General features: G+C 35.6%; 1 protein-coding gene across 1 annotated transcript in view; it reads right to left on the bottom strand.

Moving 5' to 3' along the window:
- Window positions 1-644: 644 nt before the first annotated feature.
- The window catches only part of KCNH7 (potassium voltage-gated channel subfamily H member 7), a 201408-nt gene continuing 176984 nt past the window's right edge, over window positions 645-25068 (bottom strand). Inside the window, exons 13-18 of the mRNA XM_056496789.1 lie at window positions 22248-22453; window positions 19641-19740; window positions 9971-10234; window positions 4976-5141; window positions 1549-1741; window positions 645-911 (exon numbers count right to left, since the gene is read on the bottom strand). Coding sequence (XP_056352764.1) covers window positions 645-911; window positions 1549-1741; window positions 4976-5141; window positions 9971-10234; window positions 19641-19740; window positions 22248-22453 — 1196 coding nt within the window. The remainder of the gene's footprint in view (window positions 912-1548; window positions 1742-4975; window positions 5142-9970; window positions 10235-19640; window positions 19741-22247; window positions 22454-25068) is intronic.

Genomic DNA, 25068 nt, shown 5'->3' with positions numbered 1-25068 from the left:
AATACTGCCTTACTTCAGCTAGCTTGGAAGGAGGCTATTTTCTCTGTCCTAATTGTTTCAAGTCCAGAAGACTTGGTTACTTATTCTTTCTTTAGATTCAGACTCATTGTGATTTATTAGAAAAAGCTCACGACAAGGAAAATAAATCAATTTTCAAAAGTGAGCTAGAAGAGCATTTTTCTTGAATTTTAGCTTGGACATGTAAGAGTTTTTCTATGTGAATTATTGTTATTGGTCTCCTATTTGCTCTGAAGACATATCCACAATAAAATTCTATTTCCATGACAGCAGTAAATGGTAATCTCCATGCAACATAAACTGTAATTTCAGAACATGCATGTTATTTAAAAAAAAATAAAAATATAAGGTGCCTTGAGAATGCTGGCAGTTTTACATTTGGAACATACAGTTAGTGTGTGTATATATATATATATATATATTTACATCAGAACTGCTCAACTTTACCTTACAAGCTTCAGATTTAGGAAAATATACAGTACTTTTGCATATAATGGTATATTCCTTGTAGCCCCTGAGTCAAGTATAGAGGATTTAAATACAAAAAAAAAAAAAAAAAAAAAAAAAAAGGAGAAACAGCCATTAAAAGCACTTACATTTTAATGTGAAATAATAGTATAAAAGTACTATTTCCCAGGAAGACCAGGATCAGAAACATGCCTATGAAGACTCAAGATTCCTACAGTGCTTAGTGAAGATTCTGGCAAGGAAGGGTGCCTAACTGGTGGGAGAGGAGTTTTACAAGGCCGTGGGGGATGCTCTACAGACTGGTCACGTTCTTGGTCTAAAAAAGAAGCCAGGTTGTCTTCTGAGGCTGTGTTCAGCTGCACTCCACTTGAGAAGGATTCTTTGGATTTAAGTTTCGATTTTTCAACATCTGAAATTTCAGGACACTGTAAGGGAAGAGAAGAAACAAGATGGCAATAATTACATTGGTCTCTTCCAGGCCCTTGTTCTGTTCAAAATTAGCACATTCAGATGGTTGATGGAAAACCATTTTTGAAAATTAAACAGTGTACTGAAATATTTTTGACATGGTAGTGCATTTGATTTAATGTAATTGAATGCAATTCTGCTGATTAATAGTAGAAGTCTGGATATCTTTTCCTCTCCTCAGATTTGCTAATATGACATCAAGATACACATATAAGAAGCCCTTTCTAAAGGATTGATTATTCTTGAGACCCAGTCTGAGAGGATCTCAAAATTCTTGAAAATGAAGTTCTGTTTTTGAACATAACTCTGAACATTCTAACCACTTGGATTCCATTTCTGCTAACCTTTGTGAAAAAAAATGACAATAAAGTTAATCTGTCTGATTATAAGATCATCATATGAATCTCTACGACTCTCATAGAAAATGTGGCCTCTGAAACTGTCTTGTCTGAGCCCACTGTGGAGATGCTAGGTCAAAATAATAATTTCATATTCATTAAACTACTGAACCAGCACCTAGATTGGTATGCATTTCCTCCTCATAAGATAAAAAGACTAGGAAATATATTTTGATTTTACTGGACATACACTTACCTGAGATGAAGGACTGAAACTTCTGTCTGTTTTAATTGATGCTGCAGGCTGAAGCTTTTTTATGACCCGGACTGCTGGCTCTTGATACTCTGAACTTGCTGTCACCATGCTATAGGCAGGTGGGATGAGTGCTGACTGCCTTTGCAGAAGCTGCAGAATGGTTTGGATATCAGCAGTCATTTGGGATTCAAGCCTGGAGAGGGAGTGTGAAATCAGTTAGCTCATGGCTGGGGACAGGTGTGTTTTACACACTGGCTACAGAGGCGTGCAAGGGGACCTGCAGTTTATCAGTAAAACCATTGCTTGTTGTGGCATGACCGTGTCTTAAACAGGAGAGAACAGCAGAGGGAGTACTGAGCCCTTCCAAAGCCTCTGGCTCTCCCTTTCCTTTGCAGAATGTATCTGCGAGCTTTTCTCTGGTTTTTGTTACACTAAGAATGAATTTATCACTGTGCCTTAGGTTTGCAACAAGAAGCAACGCGGGGGACTGGGTATCTGGCTGAAAATAACTGGAATAAATGTATTCTCTTCGTTGTAACTAAATTGATTTGTGCTGGCTGGGAACGGGACATTATTTTGATGCATCTGACAATGAATTCTGACATGCTGATACAATGCACTGAACTAAGCAGAAACCACATTTGTGTTTTTCCACAGTTAGAAAAAGAAAGATGCTTCCAAAACCATTAAAAATCCAACTGCCCAATTCTCATTACTGTGGAAATTTATTCAAACTTATGCAGGGCTCAGAATTAATGTCAGCATTTTTGATGTTCAAATTTTGTGCCTTTAAAAAGTTTTTTTGCCTTTTCATAAATTTGTATATGACTTCTGAAACACTTGAGCTGATTATGTTGTTTATGCTTACAATTCCATAGCACTGAAATGATTTTTAAATGGTCTTGCAAAAATCTGTGACAAACTCAGGAAAAGGTAATGCCTATTGTACCTTCCCAGCTGCTGGAAGGCTACAGCACACACTGACAGATGGTAATGCAGATAATAGAGCCTTCTGTACAGCAACTGTGCTTCTGACAGAATAAACAAATCTTTGTCAGCAGACTTTAATGTTGTGAATGTTACTACTTGGGGTCCCTACAGTAGCAGAATTGATCCCATGCTGTCAGACTTTTGCTTTTGCCACATGCTACACTGATGTAATTTTTTATCCTGTTGGAGCTGTACATTGCATGTATCATTTATCTTTAAAAGCATCTGTGAATTAATCCAAAAGGTATGACTGAAGTGTATTTGGGATGCCATTTCTTCCATTATCAGGAGGAGCTGGTTTTGGGGCATCAGCTCTCAGAAAAAAAGGCCCAAAATCAGACTTCTGTTAGTCAGATGTGCCCTACTTGCCCTCTTGGTCAGCTCCCTTGAGTTCTTTGTTACTTGCACATGTACTGGTTCTCACACAAGCATAATGCTGGTGCCACAGGGGAAAATGCAGAGAACTTCCATCTGCTAAACCTGGGCTTTAACACCTCAGTGAATAAAATGTAGCATTGGAGGATTTGCATTCAAGTTTATTTTTTACTTGGAATTAACTCTAAAATTACTCCTCTCTTACTTTATTAGTACTTGCAAGTTTCCTTGTACTTCAAATGAAAGGTGTACAAGGAAAGTTTCCTTGTACTTCAAATGAATCATCACTGCATGTAAAGGTTCATCTTCCATTCTCCAAAATTTAAAAAAAAATCCATGCTACCCAAACAAACAGGAGAATCTTAAATGCTTGGCCCATAGTCGCCATGAAATTCCAATTGCTTAAAGAAGAGAAACAGATAATTCCAGGGACATATTCCTTGTACAGTGGCTTTCCAGCCCTCTATGTCTATTTAATAATTGAGTGCTATACCAAGTCTCTGACTTGGCATGGAGAAATTTAGGGAGAAGTCACCATGGTTTTTAAGCTAGCAAGCCAGAAGTGACAAAGGCAGGAAAGGATATTGTCTGTTATATTCATAGAAAACCCAGCAAGGCCCCAAATCCCAAAAACATGAAAAGCTTTAAAAACATGAGAAGAGTTAAAGAATAAAGTGATTTAAAATTTAATAACAATTTAATTCTTAGTTTATCAGCAACAATTATATTGTCTGATAGAAGAAAATACTGAGAACTTGCATGATAAAACTTTGTAACTTTGAGGTATAACTTCAGTTTCCAGAGGTTAAAGTTTCAGGAAATAAACTCTTACCAAAAGACTACATACTGTTGATAGGGATCCTGCAGGCATTTAGTTATGTGACATTTACAATTACTTAGATTACTTGACTTTAATGTAATTAGAAATTACAGCAGTTTAGGGTTAAGTGTTAAAAAGGTATTTTTAATGCATTATGTCATATTCAGGAATGAAAAATACTCTTGTTTGATTGACTTCTGGTGGATGAAGGAATCAGTATACAGTTAGCCTGGCTTTACACTGATTGCTAAAATATAGAGCACAGAATGCCAGTTAATAACTACTAAAGTATAACTAAGACTGAGTGCGTGTCATAATATTTGTCATGGAAAAATATTGAAATTAGTGGAATTACCAAGTGAAAATAATGAATAAAAGGCATGGTCCTGAGCATAGGGCAATTTAAAATTAAGTGAAGTTACATGGTAAATTACAGTGCAGAATGGATCAAAATTGAATAACCAGCTCTAAGGCATGCTGCTTAGCTGCCAGTAAAGAGTAATATATTAAGCAAATGTGATATTGGACTCTGATAAAGAAATTTTTCTGTTGTAACAGGTATAAGTATTGTGCCTTTGCCTACTCCCATGCCTTACCTATTATAGAGTTGCAAAAAAAGTTAATGCATCAAAAGGGGAACTCATCTGCAATACATTTTATAAAGCAGGCAGCTGGTGCACTTTGAGTCTCCAGGAAAGAAAAAGTACTTCAGATCTTGAAGATATTGAAAATTGCCATTTTGTGTTGGGTTTGGAGCTAGGTGATCATTAATGTCCTTTCAAACTCAAATTGATGGTTCTATGGTCTAGGAACAGCACTCTTGTTGAGGTGACATTTAAATTTAACAATTTGATGTGCCTCAGTACAACTTCTTGGTTAAAAAGATGGTCCAAATCAGTGAGAAAAAGGGCTCATCTGCAAAGCCATTCAGAATAGCTAATGTGCATACCTAAAGTAAGAGACATGAATATTCTGGCAACTTTTAAAAACTGTATACCCAGATTTTCCAGAACTGGCTTTTCCAAGATTCTGGAAAGACTAACTTAGGTGATATATAAGCTCCTCAGAATACATTCAGAGAAAAAAGTGATACTCTCATTAGGCATATTTTTGTTTTTTGAGCTTCTAAAGATCTGAGTGCTTTTGGAAACTTCTTACACAAACTCATTCCTCCTGTAGCATCATCAGTGTCAGTTGTATTATGTACTCTTTCACATATAGGTTTTTTTCCTTTATTTTTACCTGTTGAGTTGTTCTTGAAGTAAATCTAATCGATTCTCCACTTCCCCATATATAAAATCACTTTCAGCTTCACAGATTCCCCATGTAACATGAGATAATGCTGGTTGAACTGGGGAGTCCTGGTACTCCTGGATGTTCTCCTGTTCCCAGTTTCTTTTATTGATGTCTGATGAAAAACAAATATGTATAAAAGTATAGATTTTATACATAGAGTTAGAGAGGCACTTCTCAAGCATCCCACTTACTCTGTTTCTCAAAACATTGAAAGTTAAATTGGTACATTGGCCCATTGACCGAATATCTATCTTTGTTCCTTACCACTCCTTAAGGAAATATAAAAGCATACATTTTGAAGCTGCAGATAAACAAGCAGCTTTTTCTAGTCACTTTTTCTGCCACTGAACGGCTTCCCTTTAGTTTTATTTTTATTATTTTACAAATGGATCCCAAATTTTCTCTAAGTGTTTTTAAAAGCAATTTTTTTTTCTTAATTGAAAGTAGGTATTCTTTAAGGCATTTAAGGCATTAAAAGATGTACTTGGATGTCTTTGATAGTGCACTTCAGAGGCCTAGGATGCCTCTCTTGCCCTTGAATGTACTATTGAAGTGTACTCACTGCTTAGCTCTTTGGTGTAAAAGAAGGATTTGCTGCATTGAATTTGCAGCAGTGGGCATGTGGTACAGTGCATTGGAATGTCCCCTCTAGAGAGAAGTGCCAGGCCTCAGGGAGCTGCCTTTCTTACCCATTACTGTCTTAGGTTGGTGAAGTGTAATATGTTTTCACTGAGACAAGGGCTATTCAATGCAGCTCATGCTGCTTGCAGAAGGGTACTGCTTATTATTCTCATAAAGGAAATTGATTTTCATTGATGCAACTTTTACCATCACTCCTCTCCCTCCCAATCTGTGTGTCACTGTGTAAAGCACGTCTTTGAAACTCTTACGGTACTGTGGGGTGAAAGGTACCTGTTTGTTTAGTTTAGTGATTTCAGACTCCTAAAAGAATGAGATATTCAGCATTTCTGGGTCAGATCAGTTTGATATTAAATGAAGCTTCATGGTAAACATGAAGTATCTAAAAACACTTGTTATATGAGTAATTTATATTTATTTCTTTACCTCCAGTCCTTTGTAAAAAAAAAAGATGGTTATTCCAGGTCTCACCCTATACCTGCTGCACCCAAATTTAATCCTGCTTGACCCTCCCAGTTCTTGTATCTCCGTAACCAAACACTGCACATCACTACCAAACAGAGCTCAGGGAAACTTTCCTTTTGTTTGGATGTCTGGTTTGGGCTATTTCTCTTTCTTCTCTCAGTTTACTTAATTTACCCATCTGTCGATTTATTAATTAGTTTGCATTCCTGGCTCTATGCCATTTCTCCTGTTCACCAAGCTGTTGAAAGGATACGCATCAATTATAATCAAATATACTTGTTGCACTTATCAAGTACAGAATGAAGATCTTGCTGTGACCTTTGCAGAGCCTACAGGTGACATACATAGGTTGAACAGTGCTTTTTCTATAGCTCACTCTGTCCCCCATAGCCTTTGTTTCCTTTGAGTTAATCTGTCATGCAAACAGTCAAAATTGGTCAGAATCACTCATTCTTCTTTGATGTGATAAAAAAGGCTGTTTAAATTTTAACATCTGCTCAATACTATTCCCATTAGAGTTGTATTTGTAATTATTTAACTACACGAAGTTATAGAACGTATTAAAGTTCTTATTACACCCAGGCTGCTCCTTCAGCATACAGCTGGGCAAAATCCTTGACTGCTTATAAGGCATCTGCAGTTGGATTTGAATCCCACATCAGTCTCTGGATGATCTGCTCAGAGCTTCTTACACTTCTCTTGGCACTGCATGCTGTTAACTCAGCATAGGTTACATTCATTTCACACTTGTGAAATTTTTCTAAGCAACCATAGCAGCTAGATTCATGTTTCAAAGAGAAGAGAAAAAAAACCCGACAGTATAGGTGACATGTAAGAGCTTTGTCCAATTGCTAATAGCTAATCCTTTTCAAACATGTCTTTGAGCAGTGTTTCTCTAAGAAAAGGAAAAAAAAAAAAAATTCCCACTCAGATTCAGTATTTCAGGTGGATTTAGCCAGGAAGGGGAGCTCTCACTACATGATTCCAATGTAAGGGGAGACTTTCTTCTATTTCTTTTTCTTTTTCTTTTTCTTTTTCTTTTTCTTTTTCTTTTTCTTTTTCTTTTTCTTTTTCTTTTTCTTTTTCTTTTTCTTTTTCTTTTTCTTTTTCTTTTTCTTTTATTTTTTCTTCTTCTTCTTTTTTTTTTTTTTTTTTTTTTTTTTTTTGTTTTTTTTTTTTTTTTTTTGTTTTTTTTTGTTTTTTTCTTTGTTTTTATCAGACAAAGATAGTTATTGCATTATCTGATCTTTGGCTAGCAGGTGGTCGAATGTTTCCTGGAGCCGTACAGAGTGTTTGAGTTTCATGTGATGAACTATAACTGATTTTACGCACTGGGCAGATGGAAGAGGAAAGAGATTTCATCTTGGCTACACAGAAACCTGTTCTTCTCAGGAACTTAAGCCAGAGAGATAAAGGCTGTCACAGAAGCATGTAATTTGGTTTTAGGAGGCAGACATGGCACAATTTGCAGTGTCCAAGGAAAAGCTGGAAATCTCTCAGCAAACTGAATGGAGCATACTAAGAAAAATTGAAGGGTAAAGTTTCAAATGATGAGTTTAGGTGCAATGGGTTTTATAAATCCAGCAGACTTATAAGCAGTGAATTTCAAGAACATTTCACTGCTTTTTAATGTCCTGTAAAAACTTGGATGTTGTAAAAAAAAGGTGTTGGTTATTTTACAAAATTAGTCATTAATTAAAATCAGAGATTTTCAATGTCATGGATTATGCCAGAGAAATCACAGGTGGTTTTTTTTGTCCTGGAATATCTATTTGGAGACTATTGTAATAGATGCTTAATTTGCGACAAAGCAAATGATTTGACACTGAAATGACAAAATAAATTCACACACCATAGAAAAGTTAATACTCCATAAAATATGTTTGTTCCATATTCATTACTAACCCCAGGAAAGCCCATCAGAAGCTACAACTTTATAACCAACTCTGGTCTTCCAGGGCTTGAATAATCTTAGGCTGAGAACTAAGTCAAGAAATGTATAACTAGGTTCACCAGAAGAATTGAAGAATCAGTCTTTTAGCCCAAATAATGACCAAGTGAAAATAGCATTTTTCTTTTACATAGAGTTAACCATTAGAGAAAAATTCTCAAGTCTTCATGAAAGAGCCATATGTTCAAAAGTTAAAAGTTGCATGCTAGGATTATGAGAGAGATGTTTATACTGTTTCTGACAAATTATAAAATACATTATTAATTGCCTTTCCGTTCATTGAAGTAATGACCAAAGCTTAAAACAAAATAAAAATAATTAAATATGTATCAGTCGCAGTGGTAATGAATTAGACTAGCTTTATACAAGTGCATTGGTATCCGAGATTCATAAGATACCATAATATGTGAGGATACATAAAAGCAGAGTTTTTTTCACAAGTTTGTTATATTTGTAACTACTCTTATGATAAATTTTAATCAATCTCTAATAGCAGAAGTAAGAATTTAGTTTAAAACATACATCAGGGAAAGCTAATCTTATTGACCTTGAAGGTTTTATGCATTTTTTTTGCAAGAAAGTTCATTACCTTTCATAACATTACTAAAGTGTTAAATTACAAAGTGGGGAAAAGAATGTGGTCTTAATCAAAATATATAACCTTTAGATATGCTAAATTTAGCTCAAATAAAATCTGCAATAGGTTGCCTTGGAAAATGTTGCTATAGCTGCAAGGACACATATCTGGCTATTAGTAGGGGAAAGGAAAGGTTTCCAATTGCAGTATGTATGCAAAAAGTTTATGTGGTGCAGATTTGTAGGGCCTTAACTGGAAGAGACCAGAATTCTCATATTCATACCTCTGAGATGTTAAAATAATTTTGTGGTCTGATTAATCATTACTCTTATTTGAAATGATAGCTTAAAAACCTAAAGTTTATTGAATGATTGCTACATGGTTAAATTGTCTCAATGGAAACCCTTGAGGAAAACAGCATTGAACAATAAATATGTAATTCTTTCATTCAGACTGAAAGAATTACAAATGAACTTACAGTGATATTTAAATTGTATATTAATACAGTGTTTTCCATTAATTTCCTTTCACATCACTGAGAAAATTAATATTTTAGTATATTAGATCTAATTTTAATTATGTGATTTAACTCTATGTAAAAGTATCTGAGATTGCTTAATAGATCCTGATCATTTGTCATACACAAAAGCTCAAATCTTTATTCTCATGTGTAACTTATGGAAGTCATGATTTTTTTCTGCGTGATGTAATGGCACTCCTTTAACCAACAGGTGCAGCAAGACAGGATAGCACTTTTTCAAGCTATTATGATTTTTTTCACTTAATTTTTATTGTGCCTTGTCAATGCAGTGAATACAATTAGTTATCTGAAAGCATATTTTTGGTGCATGTGCAACTATCACTAAGTTTAGCTAGTCTGGCTCTCATTATAATAATTTTTTACTGTCATCCAACCCTGACACATTAAATACCCTTTGGGAGATACTGTACTGCTTTGAGTGCAGATATCATTAAGAGGCACTCAGTGAAGTCCAACACCAGTCAACAATTTTGTTTAAATTACTTAGGTAGTTCAGTTACAGGATGATTTGTAGCAAAACCTAGAGTGATCTTTTGGAGCTTCTACAAGCCAGTTCCACAGAACTGTAATCCAGCTCCCACTGAATTAAACTATATTAATCCTCTTGAAAAATAATGATTTTTTTTGATCTAAGATAGTTTTTGCAAGCTTTTTGGAGTAAATATTGTGTAAAGAATCAGGAGAACCATTCAGATTTTTTTTTTTTTTTGTTAATCAGACTGAAAAGATGTCTCCTCAAAATTTAGTAAATAAGAACAGCTGGATTACCTTTGCAAGAACTGCTTCTTTTGTCAGCAAGAATTTCTTCTGTGTCATGATCCATTTCTTCCAAGTCCATCTCTGTGGTTTTCTCTGTTACAGATGGGTAATCAGCTATCCCAGAGAACAGGGGCTTTTGCTCATCTTCAATGGAGGACACAAAAGATGATGACCCACTTTTTTTCTCCTCAAAATGTTTCTTAATAGATTGATAGTATCTGGTGCTGTCTCCCAAGGGTTCAGGATCACTTTGGTCATTCTCTTTGAAGTAATCTGTGAAAGAGAAATAATTGTATACAAAAATAAGCAATTCTTGAAAGTTTATTCTAGTTTATTATGGTCTGAGGATGGATATGATTCTTATACCAGGTAGGAAGTTCACTGTCTATAAGAAAAAAAAATACTTTTTTTTGATTCGTCTATCAGAGTGGTTTTATATTTCATTTGAAGTCCTGGAAGAGATTTGTATGACTGTTATAAGGATTCTTAGTCCATAAACCATAACTCGTTTTGCAAAACTTGTTTGTATCAAAACAACAAAGGCTTTTTTACCTTTTTTTTTTGTTTGTTTGGTTCTTTCTGTTTGTTGTTTTTTGTGGGTTTTTTTGTTTGTTTGTTTTTTTCGGTGGGGATGAAATTTGAGGAAGCCTCATATTCCAAAGTTTACAAGATATGAAATATTTCATCCTGTCTTCCAATTTCTCTTATTATATATGTATTATTCAACCACTCATCTCAAAATTTCTGTGTCCTCCTAACCAGAAAGCATATTTCTCCATATTTATTACAGGATTGATATGGTAGACAGAAATAAAAGCAGGGAGTTCCTAGTCTGACAGCTTTGCAAAGTAGGCTAAATTCCTTAGCCTTTAGAGTTACAATTATCTGATCATCCAATCTTTAGAATAACAAAAGTAAACAACATTCTGTTATATATATGTAGAAGTGTACCAGTCAAGTTGAGAATGAATCTTTCACTAATCATAATCAAGGTCTGTAGTGAGCAGCAGCAGATTTATTTCTCTTAAGAAATGGCAAGTAAGCCTAGATTTAAAGAAGATATCTTTAAAAGCATATTGTAAAAATTAAATAGGATTTAAACTCTACAATGATTATTTATTAATACAGGGAAGTCTTGATCTCTTTTCAGCATAAACTCAAAGTTAATTTCTAATTCAATATTTGGTTTTACCTATTTTTAACTGAAATGTCAAGATAATTTCAGTTCGGCTATTTATTTAATACACATTTTAGCAGGGTAGTCTCAACATCATATAAATACAGTAACTAGTTTGCATTAACTTCCTGGGAAGACAGCATGATTTCCCATCTGCTTTGTGCTAATTACTAATCAACATAGTTCTGGAATGTCTGTTGTCTTTATAGCCTGCAGCAGTGGCTAATCCAACATTTTGTATATTCCCTAGGTTTCTTCTTTGCTTTCTGGTCACTATAAGGAAATGAAACTGTGGCTTCATCTAATTGTCTTTGTCTGCACATAAAAAGAATGCAATATCTATAAAGAGCACCCTTCAAGATTCCAGAAGTCTGTGAGCAGTGAGGGCAGGTAATGCTGAAAAAAATAAACACAATAACAAAGCAAAATAAACCCAATAGCAAAGCAGGCCTCCTGTACCTGTACCCTCTAGAGTCTCTAAGGGCAATTAACACAACCCCAAACTGAGGTGACTTTACTGGACTTTTGTTAAGCAGGACTACTGGCTTTAAATGATACTAGTGATGCTGAATTGCTGCAAAATTGTCAAAACAATTGCAAGTGGACAGGCAGTGTAAAGCTCTTGGGGGACATTCAGACTCAAGTGCCCTGTTCTCAGCAATTCCATCTCCTAAACAGTACAAAGCAAAAGAAAGCTTCTTAAGAAAATTTTATTATAAATGCTTCTATGGCATTTCTTGTGGGAATACATTGAAAACATAGTCACGCTACAGTAAATTGTGTTAATTACTTAGTGTTTGACTGACTTCAACCTGTGAAAAAGACCTTTTAATGAAAGGTGGAAATGATGAATTTTTAGGGTAATTTTATATGTTCATGGGATTTTGTGCACTAACAGCAGCTGTAATGAGCACTCTGTGGAATACAAATCAAGCAGTGGACTAATTTTAAGAAGGGGTCATTGAGACTCTAGTGAAAAAAATCATTTAGCAGCTGAAATATAGCAGACTGTCTTATCCCTTATATTCATAAAATATTAAAATATTTAGAAACATGAAGCCAGATTCTGCTTATAATTATTCTGCTGTAACACCAGGGTAATTCAGTTGATATCCTTGCATCTAGTCTCCATCTATATCAGGACAACAGAAAACATTTTCTAAATGCTGTCCAAGTATTATGAACTCACTGCCATGAGAAGGAAGGCAGAGATTTGTTGAACGTAGGCTCCTGACTATTGAAATCAGGGAAGATTTGTTTATCAGCTGATATTTCAAAATGGACATCTTTGGCTTTACTGCCATTGCTTTATCTTCTAGGCATCTGACTGTACTCAGAAAGTCAATAGCTATTTTCCTATTAAGAGGCTCCTCTTTAATGCTAAATATTCTTCTCTCTGGAGGATAATCTTGTGATACTTTGCACCTAGGGTATGAAAGAGAAACTACTCTCTTTTATTGACTCTTCAGGACCTGATAATGGTGAAAGCTCTGTACCTCTGCTCAACACCTTAGCAGTGCCTCTGCAGCTCAGTGGAAAGTAAGCTACAAATAATGGATTGGTAGGACTTTTTTCAGAATGTGAATTTCTCCAATTTCTCCCTCCTTTTGTAATGAAATCCAGTTGTTGATTTGTAATGGGTTTTCCAGAAGACAAGACTTTTCTATTTGTGCATGTATGAATACATTCATTTTCTGCCACACAGAAAAGTGTTTTCATTTTATTTATCCCTTTCTGTTCTTCCAAAGGTAATGATTAAATCCCACCTTCATCTCCTCCCCCCACACCAGTTCTAGTGTTTTCTATAGCCTTTTCCAGTACGACAAATTTCACCTGATTCTGAAACAGCTAGAAACTGTTTTATTGAAGATGATTATTTTCATAACTTCCTGCTTTACCAAAATGTACAAACATTGTTTACACTCTGTACGGGACTGTTTTAGCCTGTTATGTGTTTTGGGTGCCTGCCAAGTTTACAGGCAATGTCCTCTGACATTTTCTGTCTGGAAATTCCAAAATCTTCAAAGTAATTATCAGAAGGTTTATGTCCTGCTTTTCATGCGTGCACAGGCAGAGGAAGGGAAGAAATGGGGTTGTCACAAGTCTGGATCATATCACAGAAATACTGGCATTAAAATCCTACTTCATGGGATGGTTACCAGAGGTCTGACAGGTTTCTTTTGTGTGATATGGTCTACAGTATTGAAATTTTGCATTATTCAAGTAGTGCCAGTCTGCATGATCTTGAGGTATTTTCTCTTAATATATCAATCTACTGCAAACAATATTGGTGAAAGTGTCAGCAACATATTACCTATGGAGCAGCATTGTTTAATGCTGCTGCAATTTCATTAACTGGAATTTGTCATCATTAATCTAGCTTGCTATGTAGCCTAGTGTTTCAGAAGGAAGCAAATTTTTACTCCCCTTTCAGCCATCCAATAAAAAAATCCCACAATATACTGAGACAAATTTGATTTTGTGTAGGAAATGAGGTGAACGACTTCCTCATTCCCACAGGCAGCAATTTATATTCCAAACCATAATACAGACAATTCTCATCATTAACATTATCTGTACCACTATAAATCTGTTCAGCAGAAATGACATTTTCCTTTTCCTTTGAAAAAACCACCATATTGTGATGCTTGCTTTGGTAAGGAGAGATGCACAGTGTGACTTGGATGGAAGGATGCCTAATGGCTCAGAAGGTCTGGAAATCTTCAGATTCCCAGCAAGTATTTTGGTTCAACTGTTAAAAGCTCTTTCTTGTGCGATATTCACAGGTATTCCTGTGGTGGTCATCTGTGTTTCTCTGTAAGAATAAAGTTTTTGCTAGCCATAATAACTATTTGTTATCTGTTCTTTAATTTTAAAATGTCTGTTATCTCGTCAGAGAGCAAAAAAGTGCCTTATGTGCCCACCATGGGAAGCAAATATTTTGAATGAAAAGTCAGTGACCAAGCATTTCAGACAGTACGTTAAATACAATACCACAAACAGGGTTGAAAGAGTACAAAATTTCAAAATGTCAAAAAATCAAAAGCTGTTGATGAGTAATTTGAACACCGAAGTTCAAACCATGCTTATGTTTTCCATCATATAGATAGGGAACAACATACAATCAGTCATGGAAAATGGTAATCCTAATTCCTGAAATCTCTGCTTTTCACTTAGTGGTGCAAGAACATCATAAGTGATACATAATATTCATCTAATATCAAAAAGTACTGGTACTGTGAAGCAGGACCAATGTATGGCTCCAGAGAAGTCTGCTCAAGCTGTACACAGACTAAACTACTCTACAGAATGCCAATCGGTGAGTTTAGGATCATCAAACTTATACAAAAACCATTTGTATATCACATATAATATAGCAAGAATACTTAATACAATGACACAATTAACATGAAGGCTGTCTTTTATACATACTTTTTTTTTTTTTTTGGCAATCTAAATAGTCACATTGTGTTCTGAGAGATAGTTGCACTGCAATTCACTTTTAAAAGTGGAAAGAAAGGTATTTTTGCAGCTTTTTTAGTTATAATCAGAGTTAGAGGCAAGGCACTTAGTGCCTATTCAGTGATAAAGATATTTGTTCAAATTTGAGGACCACAGGATCACAGTGTAGAAATTTAAGAAAGCAAAGTAATGAACCTTGAAGCCATCACACATTTATTAAAAATTTAATTTATTAAAAGCACCAGATTTTTGTGATAAAATTAGAATACGTCATGGCTACATGACTACAATTTCTCCTTCAGTGAACATCACATTATAGTTATGCCCTTGTACAGCATATCCAGCAGAACTAAAGTGAAACAAAGAACAACTGAGAGTACATTGTTTCTATCAGACATTTTTTTTCCTTAAAAAAACTTTTGAAACACATGCAGTTATATCAAAGCTTGGCCATTTTCAGAACATAGCAGAGACAAGAGGTCTTAATGGTGCACATGCATTTCCTGAGACATTTCTTAAACCAGTGGAAAGAATGTGTCTGAAGTTCCACCAGGCACTTGAATTTGTGTATCTACATGTCCTGCTTCAGCACCTTCAATTACATGTCTGTAGACCTGTCAGACCCCAACATTTGAAACAATGCCAAAGACAGTGGCTCCTGAAACCTAACCTGTGGAAGTTCTTGCATTCTTCAGCACATGCTTGTTTTCCTCCTTCTTTCTCACTTCTACTCATTATAGTTATCTTCAAATATCCCACCTATCTTTAGGATCCTCCACTTAAAAATGTACTGTCAAATATGTGTGTCCTATTTGACTAACACCAAGGAAAAATATTGTCTGTCTAGTAGCTATTATCAAATATAGAATTCTCTCATCTTTTACAAGGAATTCAGCTTTCACTACAGTACTATTATCACTAATTTTTTTCAAAGGATAGCTATGGATATTTGTGACTGTGTACAACATTTTGATACAATTTGGCCTTTGGAAACAGCCTCTTTGGGAGTAACTCCTGGGAACAACACTCTTCTCTGGAAACTCCCTGAGGTGGCTGCTAGGCACTGTGGTAACATCAGTAACACTAGTAGGAACAGATGGAACACTGCACTGGTGGTCTCTCTGATGACCAGGTACTTTTTTTGCTAGGAGTTTCATGATTAAGGTAAGATTTTGGGGACATGAGGTCTTGTTCCCAGCCATATGCTGCCTGCCAACACATTAATTTTTTCCTGGTTGTTTAATGACCTAACACTTCAATGGAATATGAGAAAGTCCTTTCTGATTAAGTCCGAGCCAACTTCCTCAGTAAATTACCAACAGTTTAACACAGTTAAGTAAGAGCTTCAGTTTTTCTCCACATTCTTACCTGACTTTCCTTCTGGGGACATGGTACAGTGCTTGGCTGAGCATCTATTAATAAAGTAAGCATTTAGGTAGGTAAGCTGGAGAGGGGACAAGAATGGGAAAGAACAGGGCAGGGGGTGTTTCCCCATTCTCTAAGTACTGCACTTCAAAGTTTCAGGAAGGAGAATCAGTTCCTAAAATGTTTCCTTGTCTTGTATATCTAAATCAAGCGCCATGGCCTCTAGATACTTTGTGTAATAAAGCTGTGTTAATATGGCTTGGCTTCTCAGCCTGAAAAACACCTAAAATCAATGCACACTTAAGGTAGTTAAATTAATCGAGATTCAGTTAGAAGTTTATTAGAATTCTGGCTTTTCTGCTTACTTTGAGAATTGACCAGTACACATTTTTTGAAAAGTCTGATCAGGAAACATAACTCTTCAAATTAAAATTAAGCATTGTATGAGTTTACTAGTTAAAAATATTTTAAGAATTAAGCAAAACGTATTTTTTACGTTATAGTCTGTGTCCATGTGGGCAAGTGCAAGCCCCAGGGTAACAAGAATCTGTGAGAACTTTGCTTAGTGACCGCTTAAAATCACATCCACACAACTAAAATTTTCTTGTAAGTTTCCTGGGTCAGTTGTCACTAGAACAGTCCCAAGAAGGTTAAGATTTTAGAGCCAACCTTAACAAAAATTTAAAAAGTTGCTAGGGTAAGTGATAAAGCTTGAACTCCAGAACAGTCTTTTCAAAGCCCCAAGTTTTCAGGTTTTCTCTGAGTCTTCTTACACTGTGCATTTTTCACCCATATTTTGAATTTTATATTGATGCAAACAACTCTAGAAATGCCGTATTCGGCATAAGATAATAAAACTGCACTCAGAACTAGAAGGGGAAAAGAAAGATCTTGCCTGAATGTATTTCCTTTTAAATTAGCTCTCACAGAACTGTTAGAAGTAAATGAGAAATGGGCAAGAAAGAATTGTATTCTGCACTGCTAAAAATGACAATTGGGTATAAGTGGAGCAGCTCATTGCTGCAAAGTTTTCAGCAGAAGGCTAACTTGCCAACCCAGCTGAGAGCTTTGTTTGGAGCTGCCAGGCAGGAACGCTGCTAATTTTAAGCAGTCTCAGAGAGTTTCTTGGCTGACTGTCAAGCATCTATGGCAACTGGCTAAGTCTGAACCTGCACCTGTGCAAGGAGTACCACCCATTATTCTGAAAGACACGCAGAGCATTTCTTTAGGGTGGGAGCAAGTGTAAGCTGCTAGCTAGCGTGTACATTAATTTTTGGAGGGAACCTCTTCTGATACTGCAACCAATTCTAGAAGCCAGAGAACAAGCTGGTCCCTCAAATACTCTTTAGCCTCTAAAATCAGACTAACACAGAGCTTTTATTAGCCTTGCTAGTTAAGATCAGTTTTTGTTGATACCAAATAGAAATGGTGGAATTACATATATGTGGAGTGAGAAGGTCTTATGTGGAATTGGAGAACAAGGGGTACTAACTGCAGGTGCATAAAATAGAGCTGTGTTGATTTTGTTTAACCCCTGATAAAACTTGTGAAGGAAGAGTTACCATGGCAACAAGGTCCAAATCAGGCTAGCACAAACTAAAGGCTGAGATAACACAATCCCATTTTTAGCACTCCAAAACAGAGAAAACATGATGATCACACTAAAGATGGAAAAAATACAATTTCAAGCTGCCTAATATGCTAGTAGGTCAACAGCTGAAGGTAAAAAATGCCAGCAAGAAGAGCATTTGGTCAGCAGTCCTCTAATAATTGGAAAATAAAATATCAAAATAGAACTGTGAGACTTCTGTGAGTCTCTATCCTGATGAAACTGTAGTCCTGAAATAAAAACATGATTTTCATACAACACATATTTTTTATCTTTTGGCATACTTTGGCCAGAAATGCATTTTCCAGCTGTTTGTTCAGAAACTCTGTCTTTTCCAGTTCTGGAAAACTCTGAAGGATCATCCCCAAATATTTATTGTTATATACCTACTATGCTGGATGAAAATAAGATGCCACTCCCTCCTACATATAAAGGGCTGAAATCAGTAGAACATTGCTTTACAAACCAGCAGTACCTCTGCTGGTACTGGATATGGGCCACAGAAAACTAACACTGAAGATCTATGACTATGAGGTGTCTGCTGTGGCCATGGGAACACGTAGAGAATCTGAAAAGAGACCAGAGAGGGGCAGTAAGCCACTGGGCCAAAAGCGTACTCAGTACTTGGCAAAGGACTCCTACATCTGTCATCTACTCCTCAGATGGACGTCCACTGCACCTCATTTCTGATATTACCAGGTGCTGTACAATCATTGCCAGGACTAAGGGGCTTTCCAGTCTTGCCTCTTCTTCTCCAATGTTGCAAGTAATTTTTTCAGAGACAAAACAGTGGGAAAATATATTCTTTCAAAAGTAATGCAAATAAATGTTTCAAAGAGGATGTTCAGTGTAATTGACTGGGCAAGAACCATAGAAGCCTAGGGGTCTTGGAACCTCACTGACACCTGAGTAGCCTATTTGTAATTCTACACCAGGCACAACATAAAAGATCGCTTCCATCTTGTCTAGGTAGCAGCATATGTTTTCTCATAAGAAATGTGAAGGTTAGTCAGGCAAAGTATCTCTGTCAACAGATTCTTTGTGAAGAGCAGATTGAATATTTCATGGGGACATTTTCCTGACAGATTTGTTGTCAGTCTTGGCTTCCTGCCCTAAAGATGCTACTTTGATCGAACATGAATGTCATTGTTCTGAATAGCCACACTGGATTAAAGTCTCTTCATCGAGTATTATACCTGCTATGGATATTTAAACTGTTCCCATTTATTATCAACTACTTTGCTACTCTATAAATTGGTATCATGCTGCATTTAGGACTGAGGTTTAACTGTGGAGTGTGAAAGACAGGCATAACAGAAGCAGTAATTTGTCAGACAAACCATTCAACCATAAAAGTGTAATGGTATTCAAAGGATTGTGTTTTTCCTACATAAACATGAAAATCCTATGAGTGTCAGATTATGTCTTCATGACTTCCTGTCTGACCAGAGCTATTGTCTACAATTCCTGGTATTTAGTAATACTGAATACTGGTGAAAGAGTTTAATGTTTCACTGAATTTTCCGTCATTGGGTTTACTCTTAAAAGCCACTAATGTGAACGTAAGCATATAAAAATATTACCCAAAATTTTGCCAGAACAATGTTTTACACATTTCCATATGGATCAAAATCAGACTATGGTGAATCTACAGTGTCCTGAAATATTTAAATTTCTAAAATATTTCAATTCCAGGGAGAAACATTACCTAGCATCAAATTCAACAAAGCATTTTACTGAGGAGATAAAATAATCCACAGACTAAGTTGTCCACACAATTTAAAACATGGTGTCTTAGAAAATAGGTATTAAGAGATAATACACACACACACACACACACACACACACACACATATATATATATATATATATGCATGTTTCAAAGGCAATGAGGCAGCTTAATGTTGGAACAGCTCTTCATAGATGGATGTGAAGTCATGGAAGGATGAAACATACATCTTCTAGTTGTTCAGAAGCATAGGGCCCTAATGTACCCAATGTTACCAAATGAAATACCAATGAATAATGAGGCAGTGCTGTCCAATGTAAGAAATGAAGTTAATTACCTTTCTCTATTTCACTTTGGAAGGACAATTTCCGTCTTCGTAGTTTGCAGTTATCTCCATCCGTATCATTGGTAGTTTGTGATCTTATTACGAGGTCAGACTTGATTAATGAAATATGAAGTAAAATGACAGATTAGTCCCATCTAAAGAGGGCAGACTTGCAATAGGTGATTGACTGTTAATCATGTTCAAGCTTTAAAAAAGGCAATATTAAAGTCAGTCTGCATCAGCCTCTCCATCACCAGCTAATGAATGGAATTGCCCAAGGCTAATATTAAAAAAAGTTTATGCAAATTGAGCAAAACCAACACTGTCATCACCTAATGGTGAAGTAAAATTATCCTGATAATAAGTTTACATGGAAATACATGTGTTCATGTGTTATCAGCTTCTCTGAACTTGCACAGATCTGGTTTATGTAACCTTAGAGGAATTAATGAAAAGAATTAAATAACCTCTAACAGAATGTATACTATTTCAAGAAGAGAAGTGGTAATTGATTGCAATTATATTTATATTTAACTGATGGTAATGATTATAAAGGTTATAGTTTGCAATGATTATAAAGGTTATATTTTACTGTAAACATAAGCCTGACAAGCATCAAGCACTTTACCTATTATTTTATCTTTCAAGACCCTCCCTTCATCTTTATCAGATTTCGATCATTCAGATACTTATTTATGTACCAGAATGCAATGTTGCTTTTTTTATCCATCTTAAGAAGATTGCAGTGGGTTTTTTTCCCCCCAGTAGGTAAAAGATGCATTTAACTCTTATTTTTTCTGCTTTAAGAAATTTACAAATTAGCAAATAAGTTTTGCACTTTGTGTACATACCCTTGGCATTGGCTTCAGCTTTCTTCCCTTCCCTGTGCTAGTGAGGTTTCCTATACCACTCAAGTAAGCAGATTTGCATGTGGGAGAAGGGCAGAGAGGAGCTGGGAGGTGTTTACATTTTTCTCTATTCCCTTCATTGTAAACCTGGCAAGTAATGTGCTTCAGTGGTGGCCCACTGGTAGAATAACTGCAGGAAGAAAAAAGGTACTTTTATGCAAATAGGAGGGCAGGAGGAGAAGTTGAGGCAGAAGGACCTATTATTCTGATACCAAATTTAGATCTGAGTGATGTTTTGAAAATGAGAATGTGCTGAATGCTTCTTTTGGGGGATGATTTTCTGGATTGCAATAGACAGTGCAAAGTAAGTGGAATTGCTAGAGAAAAACTGTGATTTTGCAAACTCAGAAGCGTGGCTGAGCCTCTCCTGCCTTCCTTGTCTCTGAACTAAGGAAAAAATAATGGTAAAACATTGATGACAATGTAATTGCAAGAAATAATTGCTCAGACTTAAATCATTAATGTGAAATTATTCTCAAGAAATTTTTCAAATATATGGACATTCAGTTTTAACTTAAATTTATCACTAGACTATACATTCATTGTATTGTATTTTACATGTAATTAATAATAATGACCTTTTCAATACATACAAAGGCATGACTGAAAAAAAGAATATAATTGGTCTTTTATTTTCAGAATGACATTTTGTTCAAAAAGGGTCATAATAAAAAGAAGGGACATTTCTTGTTAGAAGTTGTATTTGTTATCATTTTTAAAAAAATAAAGATCCACACCTGATTAGCAAAGATGTCCCTATGATTTACAGCCCAAAACTTAGTGTTCTTTTTCTTTTTCTTAGAAGGCCTTCTAGGCCAAATTATGTTATTTTCTTCTCAATGAACCTCTATTTTTCTTTAAGGAAGCCACAAAATGGCATTATCTCAGAAATCATGAAATGCAAACCAGTCATTCCGTGGGCAGTGTAGTCCCTGCCTGGTGACCGGGGCTGGGGTACCTGCAATCTTCTGGGGAAGTCTTTAGCCTCAGCAGCACCAGCTGGGCAAGAGAATTTCCCCATTCCCCCTTTGGCCGAAGATCCACTTTCTTTCCCAAGTCAGACTAACCCTGTCAGTCTGAAATAAGGAAACATTGGTAATATTTTGACTTTCCTGAAGTCATAATTTGTGTGCAAGGGGACACTGAGGACAGTCACTGTGGGAGGAAGAGACCAAGAAATGCCTGCAAATCTGAAGACTGAATGAAAGTTGAAAAGTCCCTTGTAAGTTTTTAGTCCCCTAGGAGGCAGAGTGCATGCCAAGATAAGGGAATTAACAATTCATATTTGAAAGGCAATTAAATATTTTCTATTGCTAGACACAGAAGGAATCTGGATAATCTGATTTATCCTTATTTTATGGATGTACAATTACATTTAGTGTCAAAAGTTCCCCTTGTGGTGACCTAGGCTGTAGTCATCTAATAAAACCATATTTTCCATGGCTTTAACAAAATCCCCCTGGGTGAAGCCTTAATACTATTTAAATATAGAACCAAATCCTATTAGATTAACATCATCTGAATAATTTCATTGATTTCTGCTGAGTTTAACTGACTTCAGTAGAAGCAATCAGGTGACTATATTTTTTTAATATAGGATTTTAGGTTTTTATTTTGCAAACCTTAGTTTTTCAAATGCTATTTTCAAGTTTTGTTACTGTGGGAGAGATTTGGCCCAATATTTAGAAAAAAAATAACTTATCATATGTACCTTTGCAGTTTCATCTCTCAGATTAAAAGTTAATTCCAGATTGGTGAGGAAGAGATCAGAAAATTCAGGGTACATATCCAAAACTTCTAGTAGATCTTCTCTCTGGATCTTATGTAAGTCACAGTAAGTTAAAGCTCTCACATCTGCATTTGACTTTCCTGGTTTTGCATAAAGATGTACCATCTCTCCAAAAATATCATTTTTCCCTGTAGAAAGAAAATTAACAGAGATTATTGTTTTAGACATGAATAAGCCATTAAATTGAATGATGTATATCTTTTTGCTACAGGCATAGAATACTTGGTTTTACACGAAGTGATACAGTCAGATTCCCATTGCACATATATAAAGAAAAAGCAGTATTATTCTGTATTAAAAATGAAATTATTAAGATCAATGAAAATACATGGGCATACATGGACTAAGTGAAAGTTTCATCACAATTTTTCTTCAGTTTCATCAAAACAACGTGACTTGACCAGGTTCCTCTGTCCTTTCTTCTAAAAGCATTATTTTGTAATTTCAATTGCATTATGATGGCAAAGATGCAATTTCTATTGTCCAGTCCAGTACAGAACTTGTCTGGCCTGTAATATAATTTTGTTAAGAATTACATGAAGAGGCTGACTGTAGTTCAAATACGTTTCAATAGAAAATTACTTAGTTTTAATATTTTTTGGAGGGAAACCAAAGCTTTTAAGATGCAAGAGTTCTTTTGAACAAGCTTTTTAAACACGACTGCCTCTGTTTTGATATCATAACAATTCTTCCAGTCAATGTTGACACATTTGCAATAGGTGTTTGTTAAGATTGCCATCTCTATTTAATTGCCCATTTTTGCCAAACTGCAACTAAACTTCATCAATGCAAAACAGCTGCAGCCATAAACCAGTGAAAATATGCTCTAAACTAAGGGTTTTAGGGTTACCTGTAAAATGGTGTTGGGGAGTAACTAAGAAAACACTTGTGGAAAATTTTAGCTATCATAGCAAGGGAGAAACAGAGACTGGAAAAAAGAAAGCAGTAGTGATTTTTTTCTCTGTTAAACATTTGTACCTTTCTCATTAGGTTAATAAGAGTAGTTCTAGTTTTTCTATTTTCTAAGAAGGAAGTTGAAAACTGAGCTAAAAATGCAAAAGGCAATTCAAGGGCTGATTTACAGTGAGGATCTTAAACTTGGGAAGATAAAGAGATAAACCTGATTATATTGCATATATTCTTTAGAGAGGGAAAAATACTTGGTATTCAATGCCTCTAGAATTTGAGAAGGAAAGCACAGGATGAACCAATGGAAAGAAATTGAAGAAAGATAATTTTATGCTGGAAATAAAGCACACATTTTTAACAATGAAGGTGATTAACTATGGAAATAAACTTCCAGCAAAAGTGATCCTTTTTTAATGTCTTCATATCTTCAGAGCAAAACCTATTGTTTTTATTTAATAAAACACAGTACATTAGATATAACAGATAGTCAAAAATAAGAAATATAACAGGAATCAGTGACAAAACAAGGGTTTGGCAAGATAGTCCTTCTGAGCCAAATGTTTATGAATTCAGAGGTCCCTTTTCAAGGCATATAAAACCTTCTCTGCAATGAGAGTATTGGCATGGTTATTTTTTATTTTATAGATTTTATATCTTGTATATATTTATAATTTTTATATCTTATCTGCAAAGCTGAAAGAGATAGATTTCAGAGATATTGCATTTTGATGCAGAATTACTGTTGTCAGATCAGTACTAAAGAAACTTAACACATCCACATCAGACAGTACTGATGATTTGAGGAAATTTATGGAGAAACCCAACATTTCTCAGAACACTTTGATTGCTTGATGATGCTGCAATACTTGTTGAAGGTGAAAATTCCATCCATGCTCTGTTGGACTACTCTGCTGTCCAGAGCAAAAAGGAATGAGTGTTTTTTATGTCCATTTCTGTGTGCAAGTTTTTCTAGAAAGAGGAATTACTAAAAATATTTGGCTAATTATTGATAAACTTTGTAGGTTTCTGAGTGATTTCAATGCAAAGTAATTTTCCTTTATATAATCTATTCTTTTTCTGTAGATTCTTCTAAATACCACAGACTCAATCACTGGAGCCAGCCATAGCAGAATACTATGTCATGGACCATGCAACAGATTTGGGCTCAGTTTCTTTTGGATGCAGCTGTGTACACCTGTCTGACCAACCATTCCCTGGGACAATGAGGCTCCAAACTTCATTCTCTGGTGTGGACAGCTATAGGCAGAAAGAGATACAGTGGTATGGCCCTGCAAGTACCTGGGTTTCTGCCAGACTGTGAGAGCACAGGGATCTGATGTGCACAACATGAAAAACTTGTCCAGTCTGCATCTTTGGCCCAGGAAGAAGTTGATGAATCCATGAAATTGTCAGTTTGTCTTGATTGCAAGTGCAATAGAAATAGTACAGAAATGTAAATTTTTGATGTGAGAGATGAATTCCTTGATGAACCACTCTGCTCATAATCAGGGCAAGAGTCTTACTCAATTAAGTAAAAACCTCACAGTGTTATACTTGCTAGCTCCCTATGTTGCTTGTGCCTAAAGCTGGCCCAGCTGATGAGCTGCAACAGCATGAGATGATAAATCATCTTGATAACACTATCTAAACCTAGGGAAGGATTGTATTAGGCACACCTTTGTTCTGCTCACATATCCACCCTGCAAAGTATAGACAGAATAATCAGTCAAAAGTGGGTTAATAGCAACATACTGCCCCCAGCCCACATCTTACTTCATCTACTTTTCTGACTGTAAATTCCTACATTGGCCAATTAACAGAAAGACTATGAATG

This window comes from Oenanthe melanoleuca, chromosome 7 (assembly GCF_029582105.1).
Source record: "Oenanthe melanoleuca isolate GR-GAL-2019-014 chromosome 7, OMel1.0, whole genome shotgun sequence".
NCBI classification, from domain to species: domain Eukaryota; kingdom Metazoa; phylum Chordata; class Aves; order Passeriformes; family Muscicapidae; genus Oenanthe; species Oenanthe melanoleuca.
The sequence above is the reverse complement of the archived record's forward strand: the minus strand, read 5'-3'. Positions and strand labels throughout refer to the sequence as shown.